Below are 25,973 nucleotides of genomic sequence, written 5' to 3'. Positions count from 1 at the left end.
AAATCGTCAGCAAACATATGGTAGGGAGAAGTTAATAGGGATGTGAGATTATTGATGAAAATGGCAAAGAGAAGAGGTTACAAGACGCCACCCTGTGGCACACCGGCGGAGACTGCACACCAAGATGAATGTTTTTCATCAAGCAAAACACGCTGCCGCCGATCGCCCAGGTAACTTCGAAACCAGTCAAGAACTGTTGATGAAAAGTTAATAAGACGTAGCAAACTAAGCAGTATATTATGATCTACGGTGTTAAAAGCATTGCTAAAATCCAGAAGTGCTAAAACTGTGAGTTGCTTACTATCCATACCGTGGCGAATGTCATCGGTAACTTTGACAAGGGCAGTGGTCGTACTATGACCGACCTATTATTCTTACCTTAATATTATTTTATTAAGGTAAGAATAATAGTTATATTTAGAAAACGATACTATTATGAATTTATGAGTGTCCTAAATACTCTACAGACTACTAAAATTATAAATGCCAAAGTTTGTTAGGCTAGATGTATGATATGTATGTTTATTATTCTTTCGCGAATAAACTAGGTACTGTATGGATTTAGACGAACCTATAAAGAAATATATACATATATACTAGTGGTCCGCCCCGGCTTCGCCCGTGGTACCTACATGTTTAAACTATCCTATCTCTCAAGTTGGATCGAACTGCACATGGTGTGCGAATTTTATTATAATCGGTTAAGTGGTTTAGGAGTCCATTGAGGACAAACATTGTGACACGAGATTTATATATATATTAAGATTACATACTAGCAGTCAAAGAAAAACCCGCATAGTTCCCGTTCCAGTGGTATTTCCGGGATAAAACCAATCGTATGTCATTTCTCGGGTATCAAAATATATCCATACCAAATTTCATGAAAATTGGTTCAGTAGTTTAGGCGTGATTGAGTAACAGACAGACAGAGTTACTTTCGCATTTATAATATTAATATGGATTATAGTATGGATACATCAGAATAACACATGACTTATACAAATTTTGCGATTTCGCATGTGAAACCGCGCGGCACAGCTAGTGCTATATATATGATTAAAATCCACTGCACTCTCGTAACTGATACCCGTCTAAAGAGACAAACAACGGAGACAAAGCACAATCAGATTGTGCAAAGAAAAGTAATTTCGTCTAGAAACAAGGGAGCTAATTAGAGCTTTCGATGTCCCGGCAAGTAACATGTACAGTATTGTAGAGCTTAGGGGCGAATGGTTGTACTTACGCGACATGTAGGAGTTAACTATGCCAACAGCGTGGTTGCTTGAAAACTGCCACCCCTACAATGAACACGATGTCTTTTATGTTTACTAAAATTATGACAATATAGATATATAACTGCAAATATAATTAACATAACATTTAACTCTACATTTTTCTTTAATAACCTTCTAATAATTCCGCACTTGACATGTCTTTAAACAAAATTAAGCTGAAAAATACTAAAATGATGAAGACGATTCTAACGACACATCAAATCAGGCTATTTATTTAAAAATTTCCAACAAAGGATATACAGATTACATTAATTATTATTACAGTTTACTTACATGATCTATTGCACCTTTAATTTAAACTAAAGAGCGTAATAAATATTATTTATGTTACGTCTGTAAAATTAGTTATATTATGTAATTTTTTAAGTAAAAGTCAAAACATCTGTGAGTTCAGAATATTCAAGTGGTGTCAATGATGCAAATAGGCACTAGTGAAATAAATATAAAACGTGCTAAGCTTAAAAAATATACTTTTAAAGTATAAATATTGCGTATAGGTACATACTGCGTTCCGAATATTTTAGTGATGTTTTAATGTAAAAAGTTGTTTCAATGATGCGAATAGGCTCTTAGAAAGTAATTTTAATAAAATATATTAAGCTTCAGAAAGTAAGCTTTTTGCTAGCTACGAAAGCTTAGTTTTTGTATAGCATGCAAGGCCACTCCATAAACGTCTTTAATGCCTTCTCTATTTAATTACTGATCTGTCCTTGACCCTGTCTTTGTTTATTTTATATCGCCATAAACCTTTCGACATTCCGCACAATTGCGGATTGTCACTAGTAGCCTATAAACCGCCGTACAATAAACGTGATTGTTTAAGGGAACAAACGAACTATGCCGTTCAAACTTTATTGCTGTTTTCGCGTCAATGTTTTATGGACCGTTTTTCGTTGGCCAATTTTCGACGTGGTACCTCCCAATATATTTTTTGCTTTAATCGCGTAGGCACAATGCGTTTTTAAACTTCCGGTAGAGAGTATACATACATAATGCTATTGGTGTATAACTGTGGAATAATAATAGGTAAAAGTAGGCCGGCTTCTGTCGTTATTAGCTATGATTACTGAAAATAGGTAGAATTCGTTTTGAGTATATCGAGCTTACTTATCTTTGGAACAACGCTACATCTTTGGAACAATACTAGTATTGTAGTCAATATTATTGAATTCCAAACTTACTTTATCAACCTGTTAATATTCAGTCTAATTAATTACTTAAGCACATTTTCACGTAACGTTCTTTTCAAGAAAAATAAAGATGAGATCATAAAAGCACGATCTTATATTTCTGTCGATAATTTCAGTTGAGATCACGTTGATAATGTTATAACGTCAATTTAGTATTTTTTCTAGTCTATTCGACATTGATATTAAAACTTTCGAACCATAATTTTATCAATAAAACTCTATCATACCTGGCTAACTTTCAAAGAACTTATCGGCAATATGAAGGACACAAATTACTCCGCTTGACTGATTTTCTTAGAAATGCGTCAATAGCAATTAAAGCAAAAAGCTTATAAAAGGTCAATAGTTATCTATTGAAGGATCAATTTTCGGACAAAAAATAGGACATGTGAAATTGTATACGAGTATCGATGAGGTAGGTCCGATAAGTATTCCTCGTCCTGTTCCTATGTGAATTGTGCAGTCTACGTCCGTTAGGCTGTCTAGACAAAGTCTGGCTTGAAACTGGAAGATTAAAGACAGCGAGATGAATAGAAACAGCCTAGAGATACAGAAAAAGAACGAAAAATGCCTTTACGAAGAAAAGCTTGTGCGCTGTCACGTACACTGTATTCTTATTTAATCTTTTTGCAAATGGTTTTGTCTAGAGTCCTTTGGTGGTCGCGAAAATACTGCTCTTGGACTGAAGATAATGACTATTGTGCGGATATGTATGTTTACTGTTCTGCATGAAAGCGTACGAAGATTTTTGGTCCTTTTCAAATAAAATGTATACGACCTCGTTTTGTGTTATTCAAATGTTGATTCATAAATCTCCGTTAGTGCCTACTGCCTATATAACAAATTAAGAATTCATAAACCTCTTTCATAACAAAATAGCGTTATTGTTGATGCGGCAGCCATTAATATTATTAATATGGCTTCACGACGCGAGAACCATAAACTTGAACAAATGAGAGAGGCGGGATACTTTTTACCGCCCGAGTTCACATAAAAACTCAAGCCCTGAATTAGCCCGATTCTTTGTCACCCCTTTTGAACAACCCTAAATTTCTACTACCACCGTCTTTGTCTAACAATAACCACCACGTTCCCATCCGTTAAACTGCATCAAGGAAAAACAACGTAAAACCGCCCGAGATGAAACGAGATAGAATAAAATATATGCACTAGTAGAGAGGACAGAGAAAGCGTCATACGTAGTAGCCATCTACGTGTTTTGCGTAGTAAGAGTGAAAGAGAGGCGGGGAACCCTCGCGTTAGAGTGAGAGAGGTACAAAAATTAACTATCAGAGGGGAGAGGAACAGAGCTTCTTCAAGCGGGGTGGTTAGTCCGCATTCGACCGCGGTGCTGTGTGTATTGCTGCACGGGAGATGGTCATAGCGAACTATTAAGTTGTGAATTTTTATTTCTGCTCGTTTCGTAAATTATTAGTTTTATTAGTATACACTTTACGTTAAGTTTTACGGTGTTTTAGTTATTATCATGAATAAGAATAACTTTTAAAAACTTTAACGTTTTTCGGAATTTGTACGTGCGTGAACTTAAATTAGTACGCGAATTTTTGTATTAGAAGAAAGGACATTATTATGCTAATATCACTGTTTGGATTACTGTGCCGTTTATGATAAGGAAGGACTTTCTTGGACTTCATTATACCGGAGATACCAAAGAAAATGTGTGCCAAAATGTTATTTAGTTTTTCCTTGTTTTCTGCTTTAATATCATGGATTGCCGTATTTGCGGAAGAGGAGGTTTCATCTCCTTTGAGAGTAGCGCAGTGCCGGGCGACATGCTTACAAAAGGTCAGTGATGTAATCACATTCGCATTATTTATTTGCTTAAAAGTATAATTTTTCACACATCGAATCCATCAATTTGATTATAGCCATTCAAAAGCACGTAGGTAATAAATAAATGATTGTTGCTAGCTTTCCGTTCGCAGCCGGACCAACCACGGCGTGAAAATCAATGGTTAGAATATTGTGTGTAAGCTGTATAGCATATAAAAAGCTGTATATCTTCAAGCGAATTTTATAATAAATAATCTTTATTTATTACAATTGCTATAGCAGCAAATTACGTATGATATTGGATTCTGTTACCATCAATCACGTAAAGTTATCAATGCCCGGAGTCCCGACGGACTGCTATAATTTGAAACAGTAAATTATGGTTTTCAATACCATAATATTGCAAATTGATATAGCTCCATGTTTTATAATGAAAGTCGAGGAGAGGAGTACCTCTATAGTAGTTGTAAGTAAATTGATATTGAGATCGGTACAGTGTACATTAGATACAATGTACTACTATTGAATTGATGTAAAGTGCGACTTAAACGAATTGATTTTTGGCTTTATACCTATATTAATATCATGAATTAATTTTAAATAGGTAGGATGTTAAATTGATTTGCACCTATTTTAAAAGTGCCTTTTACTTACTGAAAAAATCATCGTGTATCATAAGAAGTACATGTGTACTTGCAACATCTAAAGCTCGTTTCTAAATCAACCAATTCAAGAAATGAGCCTGCTATCAAAAATCTTGCCCAACATAAACGAAATAATAAAATATGGTACTTTTATTTATTTTTGCATTAATATTCACGCTTGTTATGAAAATTTTATAAAAAAATCAATAGACGTAGTTATGGCATGCTGATTACAGCATTTCTTTTTAAGATTACTAATTTAGTTATCATGGCTATACTAGGTGGGTATTTTGGTATTTTGTAACCAATCAATTTTTCATGCAGTAGATTTATTTTGCTCTTAAACCTTCTTTGTATTCGGAGAACTGATTAATATTTTGGATATGTTGGATGGATAGCTGTATGCATATTGCATAATCATTGATGGAATACAACTTTATTTTTTCTCATGTGTTATTAGATAAGTGCTTTTAGTTTGTATCATAACATTATTCTGAAAATACCTAGTGTGCTTACATTTTGTTGGTACCTTAGCCTGTCTTCAGAAATCGAATTCCAATTCTTTTAATTCAATGGTGTCTTTTAACGCATGTATTCAAAACATTGTACTCAAAAATGACATACACGTCTTCTTTCATATTTTAGTTTGATATAAAAAATATTCTTAATATTTACTAAAGCTCTACATTTCAGCGGAAACGCAATTAAGTGAGAAATGCTTATCACAAGGATAAGTATACAATTTATTCTAACTTTCACGATACTATTTATCTAGACTGGTTACGGTATTTATTTGAGCCATTCGAAACAGGTTGGTTATCTGTGGAAATGCAACCATAAATGTTATTCGTAACTCAAATTGGAATAACCATTAGCTTTTATTTGACTTTCGAAGTAGGCTATAATATTATATTACAATAATTCTACATTATGATAAGTCAATATTATCACTGTGGCTATTTTCAATAAATGTTAGTACATACCTAGTTGTAGATATGTTGATTATTTTACTTTGCTTTGTTTTAAATGTAATGGGATAGTAGTAAACATAACAAGAAATTACCTATTCATATTGAAAATCTTCGCTTTTTGTTTAATACGTAATTATGGTATCTAGAGATTAATTGGAAGATATTGCACATTATGACACATAGCTGACCCTCATTTTTAATGAATCATAATTTAAAAAAAAAACATTTAAAAAAAGAACTGAATTAATTAAGTAAGTAATATTATGTATTATGTATCATTAAATCGCCCAATAAGGTTTAAAATTATTAAACTAAATTAAAAGAGAACTTAAGCTCAACAACAATGAGTAGACAAACAAAGGTCCAGTGTTCAAGTTATTGATGAAATAATTCAAGAAAAGGTTAAAGAAAAATAAAAACTTTGAATTGAGAATTGGTCCTTAAGTCGGGAGTTCGATTTCAATGGGACATAAAGTATCGGCTATCGAGACGGCTAACGTTGTAAATAAATTAGTCGATGTATTGAAATTCCTTCTAAATTGACCTTTTCTTGAAGTTGACTTATGGAGTACGTTTCAGTAAACAGGAATGTTATTGAATATCAATTTTAATATTATCTCTACTATTGGCACTTCTTCGACAAGCGATCTCTAAGAAGTTTTTGATTTTCTTTTGATCTAGTCTGTTTATCAAAGGATCCAACTTATTTTATTCATAATTATAACTTTGGATGCTTTCAAAAAAATTCGGCAGTTACTGCGTAAAAATAACTTCAAATTATAAAAACCATCCTCACAGTTTGCCCGACAGAAGATCGTCAATTGATTTCACGACCTACCTGATCCGTCAGTTTACTTAGCTATCGCTGTTTGCAGATTAAACATCGTACGTTGCTAACAAAGGAATCCATATCACGCACGTTTCAAAAATTGACATCTGCTGATAATCCTTATTTCCATCACAGTTCAATTTTTTGCGTAACGCCTTGCTTTTAGTGGCCTTTTTTATTCGTCTACCTGCTAAGATTGAACACAATGGCGTGGCATTAGGTTTTTTACTCTATTTGTGAAGGGACGTGCGTGATGTATCCGAGGGCGGAAGGATAGGCAGTTAGTGCTTGCCTTTTGTTCGCATGATGATCCTTTCGTGAAATACGCCAATTATCTGAAAATGATAAGACGTGACGTCATCGATTTTTGAAAGATAAAATTTTAAAATCAGGTATAAGCTAGTATACGATTGTTTGTACCTGCTGTGTAGTATGATATGAAGGCTTTTAACGCAATGCATTTTAGATGAAGTGTATTTATAAAGTACACAGGACGCTATAAATACGCACGTTCGATAAATATTTGAATTATAAAACAATAATTCATCCACGTATTGTATAACTTGTTGGACTAGATTCAAAAATTCACTCAAATAAAACAACATCTGAGATTGCGTCATTGTCATGCACTGTCGTCAGTAACGATTTTTTTCTTGTAACTCAGTCCTTTTTAAATATGTTCACTTGTGTTTTTCTGGTTCTTTTGTAAGCTTTTCGAGAGTTTTTGTTAGAACGTGCCTCCATGGCAAGTCTGAGTACACGTGATGAATTTTAAAATGTTCTCATAAGTAGCAAGATAAAGATATGCTTATGTCTAAGAACAGACTTGTCATGTTAACTTTGAGAATGTTTTATTACTAAGATAATGTAATTTGTATAACACTGGAACGCCCTATCTACTGCTTAAAATAACAAACTCTAAAATTTATATAATTAGTAAGATTCAAGACATGAAATGAAATGAGAACCTTGTCAAATAGACAATCTGAGGTATAAAAGCTCATTCCAACAAATACAAAATTATTTTCTTCGCAATCCTAATTTTTGTACTTTTATGAAATTGAAATATGCAAGTTTAACTGTACATGAACCTCTCTCAAAATCCATCTTAAACGGTATGCATGGTACGAAATATCTTAAACCTATTCTTCTAATACCAAATAAAAGGGCTGATTTATTCGATTCATAAAATATCAAAAGGCTATCAGATATCGAACTAGTCAGTTATGCAAAACCGATCGACGAGAATAATATCCGTTTCACCTTGAAGGTTAAAGTATTGCAAAAAGAGGCCATAAAGAACGAACCCGGTGATCTCAAAACACAATCCCGATTAGAAATTTAGGAGCGTTCCGGCATCCCCTTACGGTCCCTTTTCGAAACCACTGAGACTCGAGCATTATTATTTTATCGTTTCATATGAGAGGAATGAAATTTTGTTCGAAGTGGACCAAAAAAACCCTAAGGTTTCGGATGCACGTCCTCTGGGCGCTTAGGGCAAAAAATCAAGTCCACGCCGAAATGACCTGCGTTTTTGTCCACGATTTGTTTTTGTTTTTGTTACGTTTGAGTTCATTTGGAAGTAGCCATGTCTGTTGCTTACTGAATTAACTTAAATTGCCTTCGGTTTTTGTTTGAGGATCATCGTTTTTGGTCGTAACATCGCAGATGTTGGTGAAGTTAAAATTGATATTGAAATATTCAATACGCCGTAATTATTTCCATCTCTTCCGAGGATTTACTTTTATACTGGCGAAAACTTATAACTTTTTTGAGTCGATCCCTTTTAAGGTTATAAAAAAGGATAATTTGTGTTCAGAATGAACCGGAAACTGAGCCGACATTGATGGGATTACTTAAGTGAAAAGAAACGATTCAACGATCGACAGGTATTAGAGGAGATGAGTAATGCCGCTCTGAGCTTTTACGTGTTATTTTTTATTGGAGTTGTTTTCCTGCTTCTTATATTTTTTATTGTGTCAATTTTAACGATCAATTATCATTCTGCGCTGTCAGTAAATTATTTTTAATAAAGGTAGTCTGGTCGGTAGGTATGTCTTATATTTTTCGTTGAATATTTTTCTATGAGGAAGTACCCATATTGAAAACATTTATAATGATTTTATTTATTATGAAAATGAATTTCGGTTAGGTATTCCTATAAAAAAAAGTTAAAATGGAAGAATCGTAAGTTGGTTTTTCTTCAAGAACGTTGATAAAATTCACGCATGGAAAACCACGTTTTTAGAAAATATAACAACCTGAAGGTGCTGCGAAAGGCGCGCTACCTCGTCATAAAAATATGCGAGTTCATAATTTATGGAGAAGGCAAGTGTAAGAGGTGTACGTGTTGCAACGAGTTCACCTCGTGAAGGGTGGCTTATCCGACGAGGCAGTCGTAATAGAGCCATAGAAGAGACCGGACGATTAATGATTCATGACCCCTCGTAGAGGAGTGTCATCAATATTATTCTGTTTGTATCTCGCGTTTGGGCCACCCTCGCCCGCGCCCCGTTCATACATAAATAAACGCGACACGTCGTCTTCTCTGATTACATCGCACCGAAGTAGTGAGAAATAGTGTAGTCGGATGCTGTGCCCGTCTTTTGTTCAATATATTCCCAAGACACGCCGAATGAATAGTTAACACTGTGTGCTCAGCGCATGTTTACGGTTTCGGATTTCTCCTAAAGATCTAAGATAACGAAGGTGATGGAATTTATTTGTCTCGTGGTAATAAGCTGATGTTACAATCCGCTTTGGTGTGAAGTTGTCGTCGATATATATCGATAACTGGTTTTGTTGGTGGATTGCATTTCCATTGAAATTTATCGATGTATTCTATACATAGCGTGGAAACATTGCTTTTTTAATTTTTTACAATTTATGTGCCTAAGAATAGTTCAATGCATAGTTTTGCATGGAGCAAGAGTAGTTTATTTTCTTTACTCACCGCACTACTTCCCAATAACTATAGTCTCATCAAATAAGTATTTAAGAATGCCGTATACTACCGCCACTGTATATCATGTAACACGCCATAGATAAGAATCACATGCAGATGAAAAGTTGCAAATGAGCCGATATTTAATACTAAATACGACTTAACATTACCAGTTAATGGTTAACAGGTCGGCGCTATGTGACAGTAAAAGAAACACATCGTTACTGGGAATTACATGACGTACCGTTGGTTAAAACTTGATGTAGTGTATATTGTCACGCAATTCGACGATAAAGCTCAGTAAAGCTTGTGCTACATGAGGAAGAGAAGCTCAAGAAGCTATAAGAAAAATTTAAGCTTATTTTTCATTTGTTTGTAAACCATTTCGTTAATTTGCAAAACAAAGCTGCTTCTAATAGTGACGTCTCATAAATATTTAAAGTTGAAGTCAGTATAGACCAATTAGCAATGAAAGGAAATATACCAAATATGCAGTGTAACGTATGTACCCAAACATGCAAACTGGGGGCACGGTAGTGCCCCCGCCAAGACAAGTCAAGCGAACAAGCGAAGCGCTCGGGCACTACCTACCTTTTCTCGAAGCGCTTCGACGTTTTGTTTTTCCATATTAAACGAATTACGTTTGACATGTGTCAAATTATTATTATGGGTAACGGGTGCGGTTTTGCCCCAGTATTTGCCATTCAAAATATGTAACAATAAAACTTGGACAGTTGTGAATTTAGCTGACACTAACTCTCTAGTAACACCTTGTCGTAGAAATTCATATAAATACGTTTAGAACCCATAGCATATTTGTATAAAGTATCAATGAATATTTGAAAAGCTGTATTAAAAAATTTGGAATATCTCTTTTGTGAAAACTTTTGATACAGCTGCCTCACAACGATTAATGACAATTCAAATATAAAGTTCCCATATCCACGATTCTTACCTACTTTATCTATCCGACCCATGGTATTTTATAAATTAAAAAGTTTTACAATAGATCTGTTTAGCCTGCGGTCTTGATAAGTACCTCGAAAATGAAACTAAAATTACGGTTCTTTTGGAATTTTTAATATGCGCAGGTACGCTCAAGGAATACAAAATTCTCTACATCGTCTGTCTTATAAATAAATTAAGAACAATCCTACCAAAATAATTTTGTAAAAAAAAACGCATATCCTTCAGTGATTTAAGAACCTTAATGCGGCCGTGACTGGATTCCAATATACAATCGGTCTTGGGCCGCAGGTTTTGATAAGTCACCTAATTATCTGTACGAAACATGCTGATTTGAATTATTGTTTGTTAGCGTGTCATTGGCTTATTTAAATACGAAATGTGTAAAAAAAGATTATGTCGGTTTATATGAGATATTAAATTACAGCTAATTTATGTTTTGTAAAAATATTTAAAGCTTATTTTTTAATATTAAAACGCTCTTGAGAAACTAAATTTACATAAAAATCAGAAGTAGAAAAATATTAAATATGATAGGTTCAAACTTCAAATGTCGTAAATATTCAACTTTAGTAAAACGAACCAAAAATAATTTATAAGAAGAATAATGTAGCTATTCGTTATACTGTACGTAAATATTTTTAAAGTACAATTCAAGTTGAAGTCAGTAGGACTCTGATAAATGATGTGCCCGCTACTGTTACAGCGATTCGCTTTTAATCCTCCTTCTTCCATTGTGTCGCTGTCCAAATTTTGACATTACCGTTTTCTTAGTCCACGACACCTACGTTGTTTTAACAAATTAATGATCTCGCCTTATCTCTCACGATCGATCAGGCACGATACCGAATGGCCTGTCTCGCTACGTATCTAAATGGATCCGTTTTGAAAACCAATAAAAACTATCACTTTATCACACGTCCTATTTGTTTATTATTAAAAAGATCCTCGTTTTTCTTCCGTATTTGACACTTTTCTTTTTAGGCGATATTTATAACATCGATACATCGCTCATTAAAAGAACTGTGTAACAATCATTACACCGCAGTTAGATAATGAATGTTAATCATTATAAAAACTAATCAGCATCGAAATTACAACCATAAATAACACAAACATGAGCCGTATTGCTGGGATTATTAACAAAATATATAATAGGGACTATCACTTTAACAGTTGGAGCGCGGTAGTTTTGATTACATATTTTATACATTTAACCTCGTACCGTAGTTGATTGGGATTCGATTAAAGGCAGCTGCCCTGTAAAGGCATGGACTAAGCCTTGAAGCTTGCGATGAAATGGAGATAGTTTTAATGCTCGTAAATTTTGTTCCCGACCCGTCCGATCGGCTAATCGCTCTTGCGTTTGCCCAACTTTGAGATGAAAAATTTGAATCATTTATTACGGGCTTATAATAAATGTTTATACGAACTAGTCTACAAGTATAACGATTTATTTGATAAAGATATCAGTGATTTATAAAGTTTACATAACTTTATGTAATGTTCGATTGAGCTTTTACATTATAAACAAAGATTGCGGGTCAAAATTTTAGACAAATTAACTTTCTAGTCAATACATAATTGCCTAGAATTGCCATTGTATCAACAACATACATATATTATATTAAAAATAAATAAAGTAACATTGCTTGCAAGAAGTAATACCAGGTAAAACAAAAAGTATAACATGGGCAAGGAAAGGTTATTTCGAATTTGTCAAGCGTTATTATAATGTCACAACTCACAAGTGTCTGAAATGAATGTACAGCGAATGTTCACGCATCGGTAGTTTCATAATTTTAAACAAAGCCCAGTAGGATGTCTCGAAGGCGGGGCCAACACGATGCGTACACGCATAACGCCATATTAAACTTTATAAAGGGGTGGCCGGACATAAGTGGGGATACACTATTTTCTACCTAATTAATCATGTACGTATCCGGCGATAAAACAAACGTTTTATTCTCGTAACCAAATAAGGTGTCACAATTTATTGTCTCCGAAATTCCATCCAATCTTAGTCGCCCCAAATCTTTTTATCTCCGCATTAATCTTTTAAAAGCCATAAAAGCGATTCGATCTTAACAAATATTTTGTACGAAATTGATGGAGGGACCGTCACTTATCTAGAGGTGAGATCTTATGATCAAAATTCCTAGAGGTGTCGATACAAGAAAAAACCATCCATAGATTTGAACGATTATTTAAAATGTTCGCGTTTAATATTCACATGGTGACAATATACCAAAATGGTGACAGTTTACATTTGTATTTATTCTTCCTAACTCTATAGTGCTCTACGATCATTTTAAAATTCAAATGGCGTCGTCTTGTAAGTTGTATCGTGTCGTAAACTAACAGCTTTCCTTAGTAACGTTATAGTCGCAGGTCAAAATGTTCTAAGTAATATCTAGTATGTATATGCATACTTAAAGAAATAGTTACGGTACACATTTGTGTATTGTGAAGAATATAATACATTACGCTCTATAGGTGTCTATATATTTGAGTTCACTTACTCTATTTTTAGATTATTCAAGATATACTACTCAAGGCAGATTTTAACTTCAAAGTTTTAACTGCGCAAAAAGAGCCCCAAAAACCTAAAGCTTTATAATCATGGTAAAATTTCATAAACACAATAGAATTGCAAATCTTGTAGTCCTACAAGTAGCTATTCAGGCGCAAGCCAACTACTGTGAGTTCACTTAAAGTGTGAACGATAGGCGACCGCGTGGGATGGGGACGAGCATTCAACCTACAAAAACACGGCACCCCGTTGTTTTAGAGAAAAAATAATGAAATATGCCCATTTGGTAGGTTTTTTATTAGTTTTAAGTGTCGTATTTAAAATGAACAACCCGCGGTGAACAATAAAATTTAAATTCGAATGTCGTTTTGAGTTGTGGCATTATTTTTGGAAATTGTTTAGTACATCGTATTTTAATTGAGATACACGGTAAATATTTATTGGTTAAGGGATAATTACACATGTGTTTAATATTATTAAATACCAAAACCGCCGCAATTGTATTTAATTATACTGAGGGAAATATTTGTAAGCACTTTACTGGTAAATATATATTTATATGGTGCGTGGCTTTTACGCTTATAAGAATATTATAATATGATCAATAGCTAAAATTAGATATTAAAAAAGATAAGTAAAGTACGTTAACTTTTAATTTTTCAATAGAAAATTAATTAGGTAGTTAATTTAAACGTAAACTTGCATCAGAATCTCACTTTTATTGATTTATGATACACATACAATATATTTTTTTAATATTTTTGTAAAATGCAACAAATAACCAACGTTGTCATAAAATATGAGTAACATTTATATAAGTACGTCAACATCATTCTTTTAAATATGTGAACCAGATGAGGCTTGTTAGTTTTTTAAATATAAATGTAACTTTCTAGAAAGTTTAATGGATCGCAAGAAAAGGTCTTTGTTCGCGGAATGAACAAAAAACGACCCTACCCTCGTAATGGATTACCCCGTTAATTGAGATCGAAACATAGGTACCTACTTTATATAAAAACTTGGACGAATGTAGGTATATTATAATATACTAGCTTACCGCCCGCGGCTTCGCCCGCATTCTCTAAAACGATTTGAGATTTAAAGTTTAAACTATCCTATCTCTCAAGTTGGATCGAACTGCACATGGTGTGCGAATTTTATTATAATCGGTTAAGTGGTTTAGGAGTCCATTGAGGACAAACATTGTGACACGAGATTTATATATATATTATAAGATAAGATGAAGTATATATTTTTATTTTTCGCATTTGAATAAGTACTTTTTTTTAATCATTTTTTAATATTTTTGAATGCTCCAAAACAATAGAGCTTGTCGATAGATAACATTTTGAATAAGGTGATTTTTTTTTTACAAGTCCTTTACATTTCATTTCATTTCTATACAAAATGATTATCGCTACCCACTCCAAAAATACTGAAAGACAAATAGTTGGAACATTAACGGCATTATTAAGTCGTATCTCAAGTCACCCGTAATTCATGGTGGAGCAATAAATTCATGACTAATTTCGTTTCCGAATTCTAACCGAAATTACCTCCGTCGAATGCTTATTTTAAAGTTTCATCTGGGTAAACACGAACGAATGGTGACAGGCAAAGTCGACAAAAATACGAACGTTCGTGTTCGTAGACGCAGTTGTCATGGCCAATAACACATATCAATGTTGCGTGCATTTGGCCACGCCACTCAGGGAGAAACACTAATTTTGGATTCCACCCTAGTCGTACATTGTCTACCAACTTTTTGTGTCACGCTTATAATGACGGAATATCTCTACAGACAGAAGGGCTGATAAGGAAACAATAACTCACACGAATTCATCTTACCAACTTAAAAGTTTAATTAAATTTTTCGTAACTTTAGATTAGTATAATGTCGCTACAATAAAGTATAGAAGTATAATGTTCGCTTTAAGTGCCTATATATAAAACTCCTTTTTTATTGTTTTGCGATGTAAATTTCACAGAAATTTCACGGCTTACATAAAATTGCAAAGGTTATGTTTTTCAAGTCACATTCATTCTTACAATTTATGGTACTATAAAATGGGACCCATGTATAAACAAACATAAAAGTTTAAATTGGTTTTTTGGTGCCCAATTTTTTACACGGTGCAATATACTTGACCGTATTAATTATATACGCTGTTCCCAAATGACGATGGTAACGAGGCGATATAGTTCGAAGCTATTCAATAAGTTTTGTATCGATTTACAATCGTTAATTCTGACTTTATTTGTATTAATCAATAATTCATCTGTTCCGTCGCTATTTAGTTACAGTCGACAGGTTTATTATCTGTTCTGAGATATTTTAACGAAGCTGATACGTCTAAAATAAAGGCGGAACACACGAGTACACTTTTATTCGTTCATCGGACATACCATTTAAGTCAGAACCGTAAATTTTATTGAAATGTCGCAACAGCGATCGCCGCACGAGATGTCTTGTCTTCGGGGACGAATTTATGCGTAATTCGTAAACAAATTGACATTTTCGTATACGCTCTTTGAAGGGGAGTCCCGCTTGATGATTTGACACGTCTTTTGAGATTCTCTTTAAATATTTACGACACGACTTTCCCGGTGTAAATGTTTCGGTTTTATTTCTATTTTGTTCAGTTTTTGAGATAAATTTAAGATACACGTCTGTATATGGAGTGGAATTTATGTATCATGTCACAAAATGCCTAATAAAATATATGGTTTGGATTCATGATGTTTTTCCTCGAGTGTTTTTAATGTTGTGTGTGGTACGTAAATATAATATTATTTCGATAAAATTTCTAGCATAAGTTTATTTATATTCTTGAATTATAAACCTAAAGATCAATTTAAATCTAGTTTAAAGCCGGGTGGTATACGCATATCAGTATAAATAAGGCCCGACGTGGTTGAAATCGCAAAACCCTGCGCATTATTGTAACATAACCGCAACTAATCAATGAGCAAGTTTGTTGTTCCAGATACGTATCATGTGTAAGGGAATCGAGTTAATCTTGTCATTGCTTATCCAGTGTTATCTTGCTAGGCTTTACATAAATATACATGATAATCTGAACTTGTTAGAGAACTTGTAAATCTTTATCGTTTGCAAGTCAAATCGGTGGTTTTTTTTAAGTTTGACTAGCCTTATCTTGTCGAACTTTATTTTCATGCTAATATGTTTTGATGAAATCATTAATAAGATCCATCTTAATGGAATATTTCAATTACCACTGTAGTCGAGTTTATGTGTGTAGGTATTTTAGATATGAGTAGAGTTACTATTTCTGTTCTTTGTTAGTTAAGTCTTCCAGTATTGTATTTGATGGTAATTTGAATGAGAGATGATACTTACCTAAAACAAAAAACTTCTTTTTAAATAGGTACTAATTTACCATATACTTATACCAAAATTTACACCAAAAAAGCAATAATTCTCCCTTGTCTTCAATGTTCAAATCTTCTATATAATATATCTAAACAGTACCTACAGGTTAATACTAAATTAGTCGCGTCTCGAAAATTCCACAGTAATCGAATCCTAGTCATATGGAACAAAGTATCCTGTTTTTCCAAATGACATACCACAAGCGATTTCGTGTTCGGTGTTTCGAAGCCGACACCTCAAAGCGCGCACTACTATGGCTGCTTAAGTCGTAAAAATATCGAATAACACAATAGCCGCTAACGACATTTGAGTGTTTTTTTTTGTTTTATTTCCATTGACTTTGTGTGTTCTATTGTTTAATTGTAATGAAAGAGTAAATACGTCTTTGATTGGGTATTTATTTTGGGCATATTTTGCAATCATTTTGATTGTTGTTATGTTACAAACAGAACAGATCGATCGTTCGTACTGACAAAAAGATGAATTAAAAAAAATAATGTTCGAAGAAATATTTCCTAATGTCATCAACCTAATATTTGAAATTGCATTAAAGTCAAAAATTAATTTTTAAATATGTCTTAATAACGCAATAAAATTATGCAAATCATTAATTATTATTGCTTATAAGGACGACTTAATAAAACTTGTAAATAAATATAATTTATTATAACGCCATAGCTATCTATATATATAAAATATTTTAATTTGCATCATTTCCAATCAGTAATAGCGTTATAAATTCGCTTGACAAATGTTTATATACAAATATATACGAGACTTCCCGCTGTTTAGGCACGAAGTAAGCACCTTTTAACTTTATTTTACGCGAAGCCTGCCGTGTTTCTAAAATTCCTATCCATAATTGACTAATAAGTATGTTCCGAGCTTGCGCCGTGATAAATTGACATTTTTATTATTGAACACGTGAAGATTAGTGTGATGGAGAAATGTCTAGTCAGGCAGCCTCCACGCGTTCATAACGGTTAAAACTTCATGCTGATAATGCTCATTTGATACTTAAAAATAGCTACTTATACATGTTAATTATTTATTAACCTAGCTATTGGATGCTTATTTCAACACAATAATTGTCGTGATTACTAAATGCATTTGGTACAATGGTATTTTGATTAATACGAATTATTATTCAAGTCATGACTCGTGTCGATGGCACATAGCACCGACACATCTGTAAGATTTTAATGATACACTAATACACCCCCTCCTATTGTTTTCGTTCAACCTTCTTTCGTGCCATCGAACAAAAGGATTGTCAATTGAAATCGTCGCTTCGTGGTTGTCTTAATTGTAAGATTAATACTCGTCCTACCGACTCCCTTCCGATTGTTATCTAGGAGAGTAATGGGTTCTTAAATAAACGAACCACGCTCTATTTTCCTAGTGGCATTTGCAATTTTATAAATCCCAAACGGAATAGGAGGCAGTCTATAACTGTTCCGTTCCTTGTTAATTAAGGCTTGGTGGCCAATGTTTATGGTCCGCAGTAGTCACAACAATAATACGTCTCGAACATTGCGTTTCCTTTCCGAGTCGCTTGCGGACTTGATTATCTGATGCCGTAACTCCTATCAGAGCAATCGGACTCTGTCGTACTTATCTAGAAAAAAAGCAGTATGAATGGCACTCGTTTACTGATCGTATCACAAGTTAGTTTTATTTACACTATCAATTTATATCGCGGTAATTCTTGGAGTTGGTAAGATCTAGAGCAAAAGAGTTTATCCGAGACTCGAACAAGATAATACACCTAAATGAAATTGTCGTATAAAATAAATTGCGTTAAAAGTTCGAAATTTTGGAAATACGCAGAAACACATTGTTTTCAACATAAATTACTGGCGGGGTTCTTTCGGCTGCATCACATATTGTGTCCTTAACTTTATTCACAATCGTTTTGCATTCCGCCAGCTGCGTATGTTCATTGTCTGTTTGCTTAAATTAAAAAAAAAGACACTTTGTTCCTTTTTCAAACTGTCTCTTTCGCCCACAACTTTATGTGACTTCAACTTTGGAATGAGGTATTCTTATTGTTATCCCGTGCAGCGTTTACGCAACGTTGCATAAATTATTTGAAGGTTTTATTTTAATTAAGGCTTTAGATTCCGTTTCATGCGAACACGTTTGTTTAGGTATAATTTGCACGGCTTACTATGATTTACATTTTTAATCTCAACCTCTTAGTCCCTGTGGGCTTTCAGTTTACGTTGCTTTCAATGGTTTTTATGTTGAAACATGCATTGTTTAATTTTAGTGAGTTTGAGGCATTTGAGTAATATTCTGACTTTTATTTTTATATTCGTCATTAAAATATAAAAATCTTCTTTTTATACAGTAATTAATTTATAGAGTTGTTGTACAAAGTAGTAACTATGAATGATTACAAAGTAAATGCATGCTTATCTAGTTTGACCCTTTCACCGTCTCCGTAGAACTGGTTTACTACTTAAGTTCCTCATATTAGCGGTAATCATCAAACAAATTCCATTACCGATTATGTTAATAATTATGGCTAATTTGAATTGTATTGCGGGCACATACGTCGAGTCACGCGCAATCGTCACGTTGCAGTTGGTCGAATTGACTGCGTGATGCGCTTACAAATCGATTGTTTGGGAAACTATTTGTGGTATAATTTACCTGCATTATGACTGTATAATAATTAATATGACTTGGAAACAGATACATGCTTCTTTTTATTATTTAGTTATAAATTATAAAATTAAAAAAAAATACATACATACATAGTTCTTGTAATCTTTTTACTATAAAAAAATGTGTGCGTGTACACTTAAGAAGTGAAACTTCTTTATGACCTTATTTTTCAAAAAAATATTTACTATATGCAACTTTACAGAAATACGTCGGATCACGCGTGGTAGGGATAAGAAAAAGATGGCGCGTAACGGAATAATGTAACGCGTAACGAAAAAATGTAACATTAATATTTTTTCCAACCCCGATAAAGAAGTTTCACTTCAATAAAATGTATATTTAACTCTATTATAGAATTATGTATCTGTAAAATAATTTGCTACGCATAGCAGAAAACTTATAATCTTATTTGGTATATACTATGTTTTATTTTGTATATCGCTTAATTACAAAACAACTGAAAAACAAACGCCTGCCCTTTTGAACTAATTGTCCTACATCTTCGATTTTAGTGTCCCGACCCTAGATAACGGTACAATGGGTTCGTTCACCTCCATCATAGCCGCGAATGAGTAGCAATAGTTATTACATATGTATAATGATCGGCCGACCTGCTATACCATGCTATAGGCGTTAACGACTTCCTAAGTAGAGACGCTCTTTACATACTAATTACACACTAGCAAAGAATAGTAGTATATGTCAAATGCTTTATGGGCTTTCGACACTTCGTTAACAGGAATTTCTTGTAAAATCCATGAGAAATAGACTTTTTGAGTTATGTTTTATTGTTTTTATTGAGTCATGTTTATCCTTTCTCTAATTGCACATCTGCTCAGTTGTTAACAGGTAATAACCATTATACAAGCGTGAAATAACTTTTAGCGTTCTGAAATGTTGTGTGACCTCAGCAGATGCATTTTTTGTATTATCTGTGCACGTGTATTAATAAATGTTTCATTGTTGCAGGTAAATTCCGAAACGACCGGAAGCGTTCAGCAGTTAACTTTAAAGGTATACATTAACACGGCCATAATTGTCAGACAATATAGGGATCGATCAGAGCACGGTATATTGTATTCTGGCTACCCGAAAACGTTTAGCAAATATTTCGTCGACGCCCGCACCGTTCCTTTGATAGAACGGAAATCGTAATTGAAATTGGCTCCAACAATGTCGCATGAACCCACAAATAAAATAGCCGTCTATTCTGGCAACAGCGTCCTAGGATCATTTCAATAAAAGTTATTGTATTGAAAAGTGACAATGGGTGGCACAGGAAGTGATGCGAGTTCGTGTATGGAGGCAAGTGGACTGTTTATAATTTGTGCATTGTTCGGTATGGAACGCGTCCAGTGTCCGCTAAGCCTTTGTTCGACCGCGGTTCGCTCCTTTATGATTGACTTTTTACACCAAATATCGGTCGAATGGATGTGATTGTGTTTATCCGTATTAATAACACGTATCATGTTCATACTATTGTGGATAGGTTAGGGCATTCAATGGTACAAATGTGTAGATAGAATTGATCCGTATTGCGGTTAAATAAAGGTTTGCTCCAGGCGTCTATAACGATTAGGGATTTACTTCGTAGTAAGACATGTAATAGGAAACCCAACGTTCACTGTGAGAATAATTGATTTCATCTATGATACAAGTTTTAACTTAAGGCATAAACACAACCTATGTTTTTATATCTAAGGGATGATGAATGATATTCCTTTTTTTCATTTCGGTATCTTGTCAATAAGAAAATATAAATTGTGAGTATAAATATTAACGTATAAAATCAAGACAGAAATCAATGCGCTTCCTTACAGAACAAGCTTATTAAATTACATCCAGGAATAATTCCCTGCACACTTATTACCACGTCGATAACAAGCGAACAGGCACCATAGATATTATTTATAAGCAAAACTACCGTAACATATATTACCGTCACGATCCATACGATCATATATCTATTAAGTCTCGGATGTACAAGACTTAATATGCCGATAGTGATCACACTGCCACTATTTTCTAATGATATAAAATCAGAGGTCACCAGGGTTACTCTAACATTGAGTCTGGCCATGTACCGGTGCGCGGTAAGGCAATGCATCTTACAGTTACATCGCTTTAATATTATATTAGCTTCATAAAACTTAAGCAAAATACCCGATAAGATTTCGGATAAACTGCTTCATTACCTCCGCTTGTTAAATTATCTTTAATGTATGGCCAACGATGAGTACGATATGGATGTTTCGGACATAATTCTTGTGTAATAATAATTCATATAATGCATAATATTTTACAGCAGTATATTTTATTTCGCAGTAGGTAAGAAACATATTATATTTTGAAAGTAAGTTTAGTTTAATAACACGTCTTAAAACATACAAGTTGTGAAGCTCATTTCATCTATAATGGCTCAATAACGTCCGATCATTTATGCAAAGTACACACTCAGGTTTTAAAATCCCATTTAAATACCAAGTGTTCTCGCACTTGAGTAATGCTAGTTGTATATTTAATTAAACTAAAGCTTGAGTTTTATAGTCGAATAAAACTTTGATTATTTTGATACGTGACTTAACCATGTTATCGTGATGAGACGGGACCTCCAGGACAGTCGTTAAACGTTTATAACGATTTTATTATCACTGTGAACTTTATTAAAAACTCATTGGCATTGCAGTCACGCCACATGAGTCTAGCAGATGCTGAATATGCTGAAATGATGTCAGTGACGATCTACGAAATGTGCTATGATATTATGTATATATCTTTGGGAATGGCTGTGAAAGGGTGTCATTGACGGAGGGTATTAAATGTTCTAACAAAAAACAAACTGTTTACAATTCGTGTCTAATAACAACTTCGCATTTGTCTTTATCAAACTGAATGAAAACAACGTTACAAACATTCTTATTTCCTTAGTGTTTCCAACTTGTACTGGATACGGCCATTTGTCAGGCTGAGTCACATTGAGCCCGCCTTATCTAAGAAAGCTGGGTTTAGTTTTGTTTGCTATCAACTGAATATCACTGATATCCTTTGCTACGGGATATTATTTATTATCTACATTGTTAGTACGTATATCTTATCAAGTTGGAGCGGAAGAGAGCAAATAATACGTTGGATTATTTGAGACGTTTTGATTTAATATATTACGCTTTATTACGTCTTGCGGTTTCATTTGCGTCGTAAAGTAAATTTACCCGTTGATAATATTACTGTTTGGAAGTGAAGTAATAATTTAACAGTTACATTTGTATTTTTCTAAAGCAAATGTAGAGGAAGAAAATATTTTCACTAATATTAAAAAAGGTCGTCATATTTGTGTATCTTTATCGATAGAAAGTAAAATTAATAATAAAATGTGTACTACTGACATTAACGTAGATACTTTTAAAGCATTCATTTTACTTTATTATACGTTATCTACATTGACGTGTAGCTCGCTTGATATTTTGCAAAAGCAATAATCTTTATGAAGTAATAACGAACAAGAAAAGCTATTGGAAGCGGGTGAGTCAGCAAAAAAAACTGACTCCACCGAATTTACTGCTTCCAAATAATCTCAATTTCAAATCCATCACGTTTAATCCTATATTGTATAAATCATCTTAAAAACATAATATACAGATGTAGGTAGGTATTTCTCAGTTTGTGAAATACTATATAAAAGCTACAGAATTTAAATAGGCTGGTCTAACCTTTATACCGGGTCGGGCGGAGTTCCGAGATACACAAGAAAGCAAGGGTAACCGCGGGGAATGCCGACTCTATTGTTTTTGCTGTTCTTTAGCATACTCACAAGTGGCTTAACTATAATAAGCATGTTAATACTTTTAACTTTCCTCCTGAAGTGGAGTAATGCAAGTCTTGATCGTTTTTGTGATAACGTAAGTGCCGTACTCATTTTTTGTTCACGTTTTAAATTTAAAAATGGATTTAAGTGTTATAAGTGTGTGTTTTATCTTGAAAATTATTAGTGAGATAATTTTAACGTTCTGAATACAAAAAGTGTTGGAGGGCACATTATCTTTTGATAATATTTGCATGTTATTGTTGACTTAAGAGCTTATTTTATGCGTTAACGGTATAAACAACCATTAAATAAATGTATCTGCTTATCCACGCTTTTATTACGCAGGATTTTATTATTAATTCTGATCGCATCCATAAAGAATAAAAGCTACTTAAGGGCACGTGATTCCCACATACTAATTAAACATAATATAACATGCATTATATTAATATGATATCCAGATAAAAAAAATACTAATTAAAGGAATAAAAATAAAAATAAGCAATTACACAGTACAAGTAAAATCTAGCTTTCCGAATGACATTACTAATTTGTAACTCAGGCACTCGCAAACCGCCTTCTCACTGCACCGTTATTTCTTTTACCTGACGTGTATGTTGAGTCTTAGGTCCTTTATTTATAACTGTTTTTACAGTATTTAGTTAAATTTTAATTGTATTGTAATTTGTAATCATCTAAATTTAACGTTAACTAAACGTTATGATATTACAAATCATTGTTTATCTTCATAATAATAGCAAATTGTGTGTTATTTTGTTTTAAAAACAAAAACATAGAACACTATTGATATTACTTATAGGTAATGAAATTATAATGATTTTTCATTAAAAATACCAGAAACCATAACAAAATGGAATATTAAACTATGAACTTGACGTAATATTCAAATGTAAAATGTTTGGGACACGTAGGTATCAATAACTAATAAGTATTTAAATGTTCTATAGATTCCTATTATTAAGTTTAATTATGTATTTAGTACAGCTGCGAGAATTCATTACAGGCCGCTTTTTAGTATTTTTAATTAGAAAGTACAGACGCACTTGCTATCAGATAAAATTCGAGCGTGACCATGCGACAAAGAAGCTTACGGTGGTCTTCCAATAAATTGGATCCATCGTACCGTAACGATTTCTTCCTACAAAAAATCAAACCCTTCCTTTCTATGACTTTGGGTAATTTTGTGTACACAATAGACGAGGTAAAGTATTCCAATGGTCACTCGTTTATCTCGGAATTACATAGATGAATTTTATTTTTAACATTTTAAATTATTTTCTGGTAATAAATTGTATGTATCCTAGCTTATCGAGATGTGTTTTAAATCAAGTTAGGTTTTTTAGTACACAAGCATATGAACAAAAAAATATAAAGCTTAAAATTAGATATTCAATATTTATAAGAACATAACATATTTTTAAATAGTGACTTGATATGAATATGACACGTCACACGATGTTAAAATCTAGTCTGTTAGATCTTAATATATATACCTAAATCTCGTGTCACAATGTTTGTCCTCAATGGACTCCTAAACCACTTAACCGATTATAATAAAAGTCGCGCACCATGTGCAGTTCGATCCAACTTGAGAGATAGGATAGGTTTTATCCCGGAAATCCCTCGGGAACTGGAACTATGCGGGTTTTTCTTTGAAAACGCGGGCGAAGCCGCGGGCGGAAAGCTAGTATTATTATATAGAAAAAATATGTCCGCGAAAAGGATATTAATTTTATATGCAAATCTGAATTATTTTATTTATTAGCTTGTGGACATGATACAATTTGTATTGCTTTGAAATAAATTACATTGATAAATTAAATACATTGATAAGAATTAATATCGTGCGAATTATATGGAAATAAGTTTAATATATTCTATGACAGAATTTATTAAAATTACCTTGTTTTAAAGTAACGCTATAAAATTAGTGTGTTTTAATTATTTATATATCCTGCTATTGCCATTTCGAGTGTTATAATATATGTAGATTAAATGGATAATTTATTAAATATTGTCTACTTTCAACATACGCGTTAAAAATAAAATAAAATTTAAAATTAATATTTAGTAAGATTTGTAGGTACGATATTTTTACATAAACTGGATTAGTAAGCCGCGACCTAACAAATTTGCCTAACAAAAAAAAAGTTTAAGAGCGCTTCAAAGAAGCATTAGCACATTTTTAAATTTAGGCCGTTATCCTGCCAGTCTAAATCAAGTGTGGTCGTAAGAGGTAATAGCTCCCACAGAGGCAACTACAAAGCATAGCTCTGATTTATCGCGGAACCGACGGACATCGCCGTAAATATTCCCTTAACGTTACTTCCTCCAATACCTTTATTGATTTATTACTCAGTTTTTAAAGAAAACTTTTTACAGAACTCGCCGCCGCTTGTTGCCAACTGTCTGCGGCATCTGGCTTCTTTGCTCAGTTTTTGGTCGTTATCCCGAACTTTGTCATTCTAAAGTTTATATCTACTCGAAACAGGTGCTTTTATCAAAAACAAATATCAATCAAAATAAGTGCAGATTGACATGTGAATTGTGTCGAAATTACATCCTCAACAGAATACGTTAATCGCAATGATATATAATAAACGTATTATAATAAATTCCTCATTCTATTTCATGCACATAAATCCTTATTAGACTTATTTGGAAGTCGTTTCAATAAGCAATAAAGGGCCAAGACTCCATAAGAAACTCTCTGATCCCTTTGTTTTATAGTCGCTTCAATCAAGAGCTTTATTTATACCAATAAATTCGGAATTAAAACGAAATTCTTGAATCACTCGCTCTGATTAAAGACTTATTACGCTAAGAGATTAGTTTCTAACTTAAAGTAGGCCACTTTTCATGTTGTCCGAGTCTCTCCGAGGCAAAACTACCGCTTGTAGGAGTATTTTATGTATCT

General features: G+C 33.3%; 1 protein-coding gene across 1 annotated transcript in view; it reads left to right on the top strand.

Moving 5' to 3' along the window:
- The first annotated feature begins 3,829 nt into the window (after window positions 1-3,829).
- The window catches only part of LOC123697341, a 36,210-nt gene continuing 14,066 nt past the window's right edge, over window positions 3,830-25,973 (top strand). The window contains exon 1 of the mRNA XM_045643816.1: window positions 3,830-4,291. Coding sequence (XP_045499772.1) covers window positions 4,163-4,291 — 129 coding nt within the window. The 5' untranslated portion in view covers window positions 3,830-4,162. The remainder of the gene's footprint in view (window positions 4,292-25,973) is intronic.

The sequence above is a fragment of the Colias croceus genome, chromosome 14 (genome assembly GCF_905220415.1).
Source record: "Colias croceus chromosome 14, ilColCroc2.1".
NCBI classification, from domain to species: domain Eukaryota; kingdom Metazoa; phylum Arthropoda; class Insecta; order Lepidoptera; family Pieridae; genus Colias; species Colias croceus.
The sequence above is the reverse complement of the archived record's forward strand: the minus strand, read 5'-3'. Positions and strand labels throughout refer to the sequence as shown.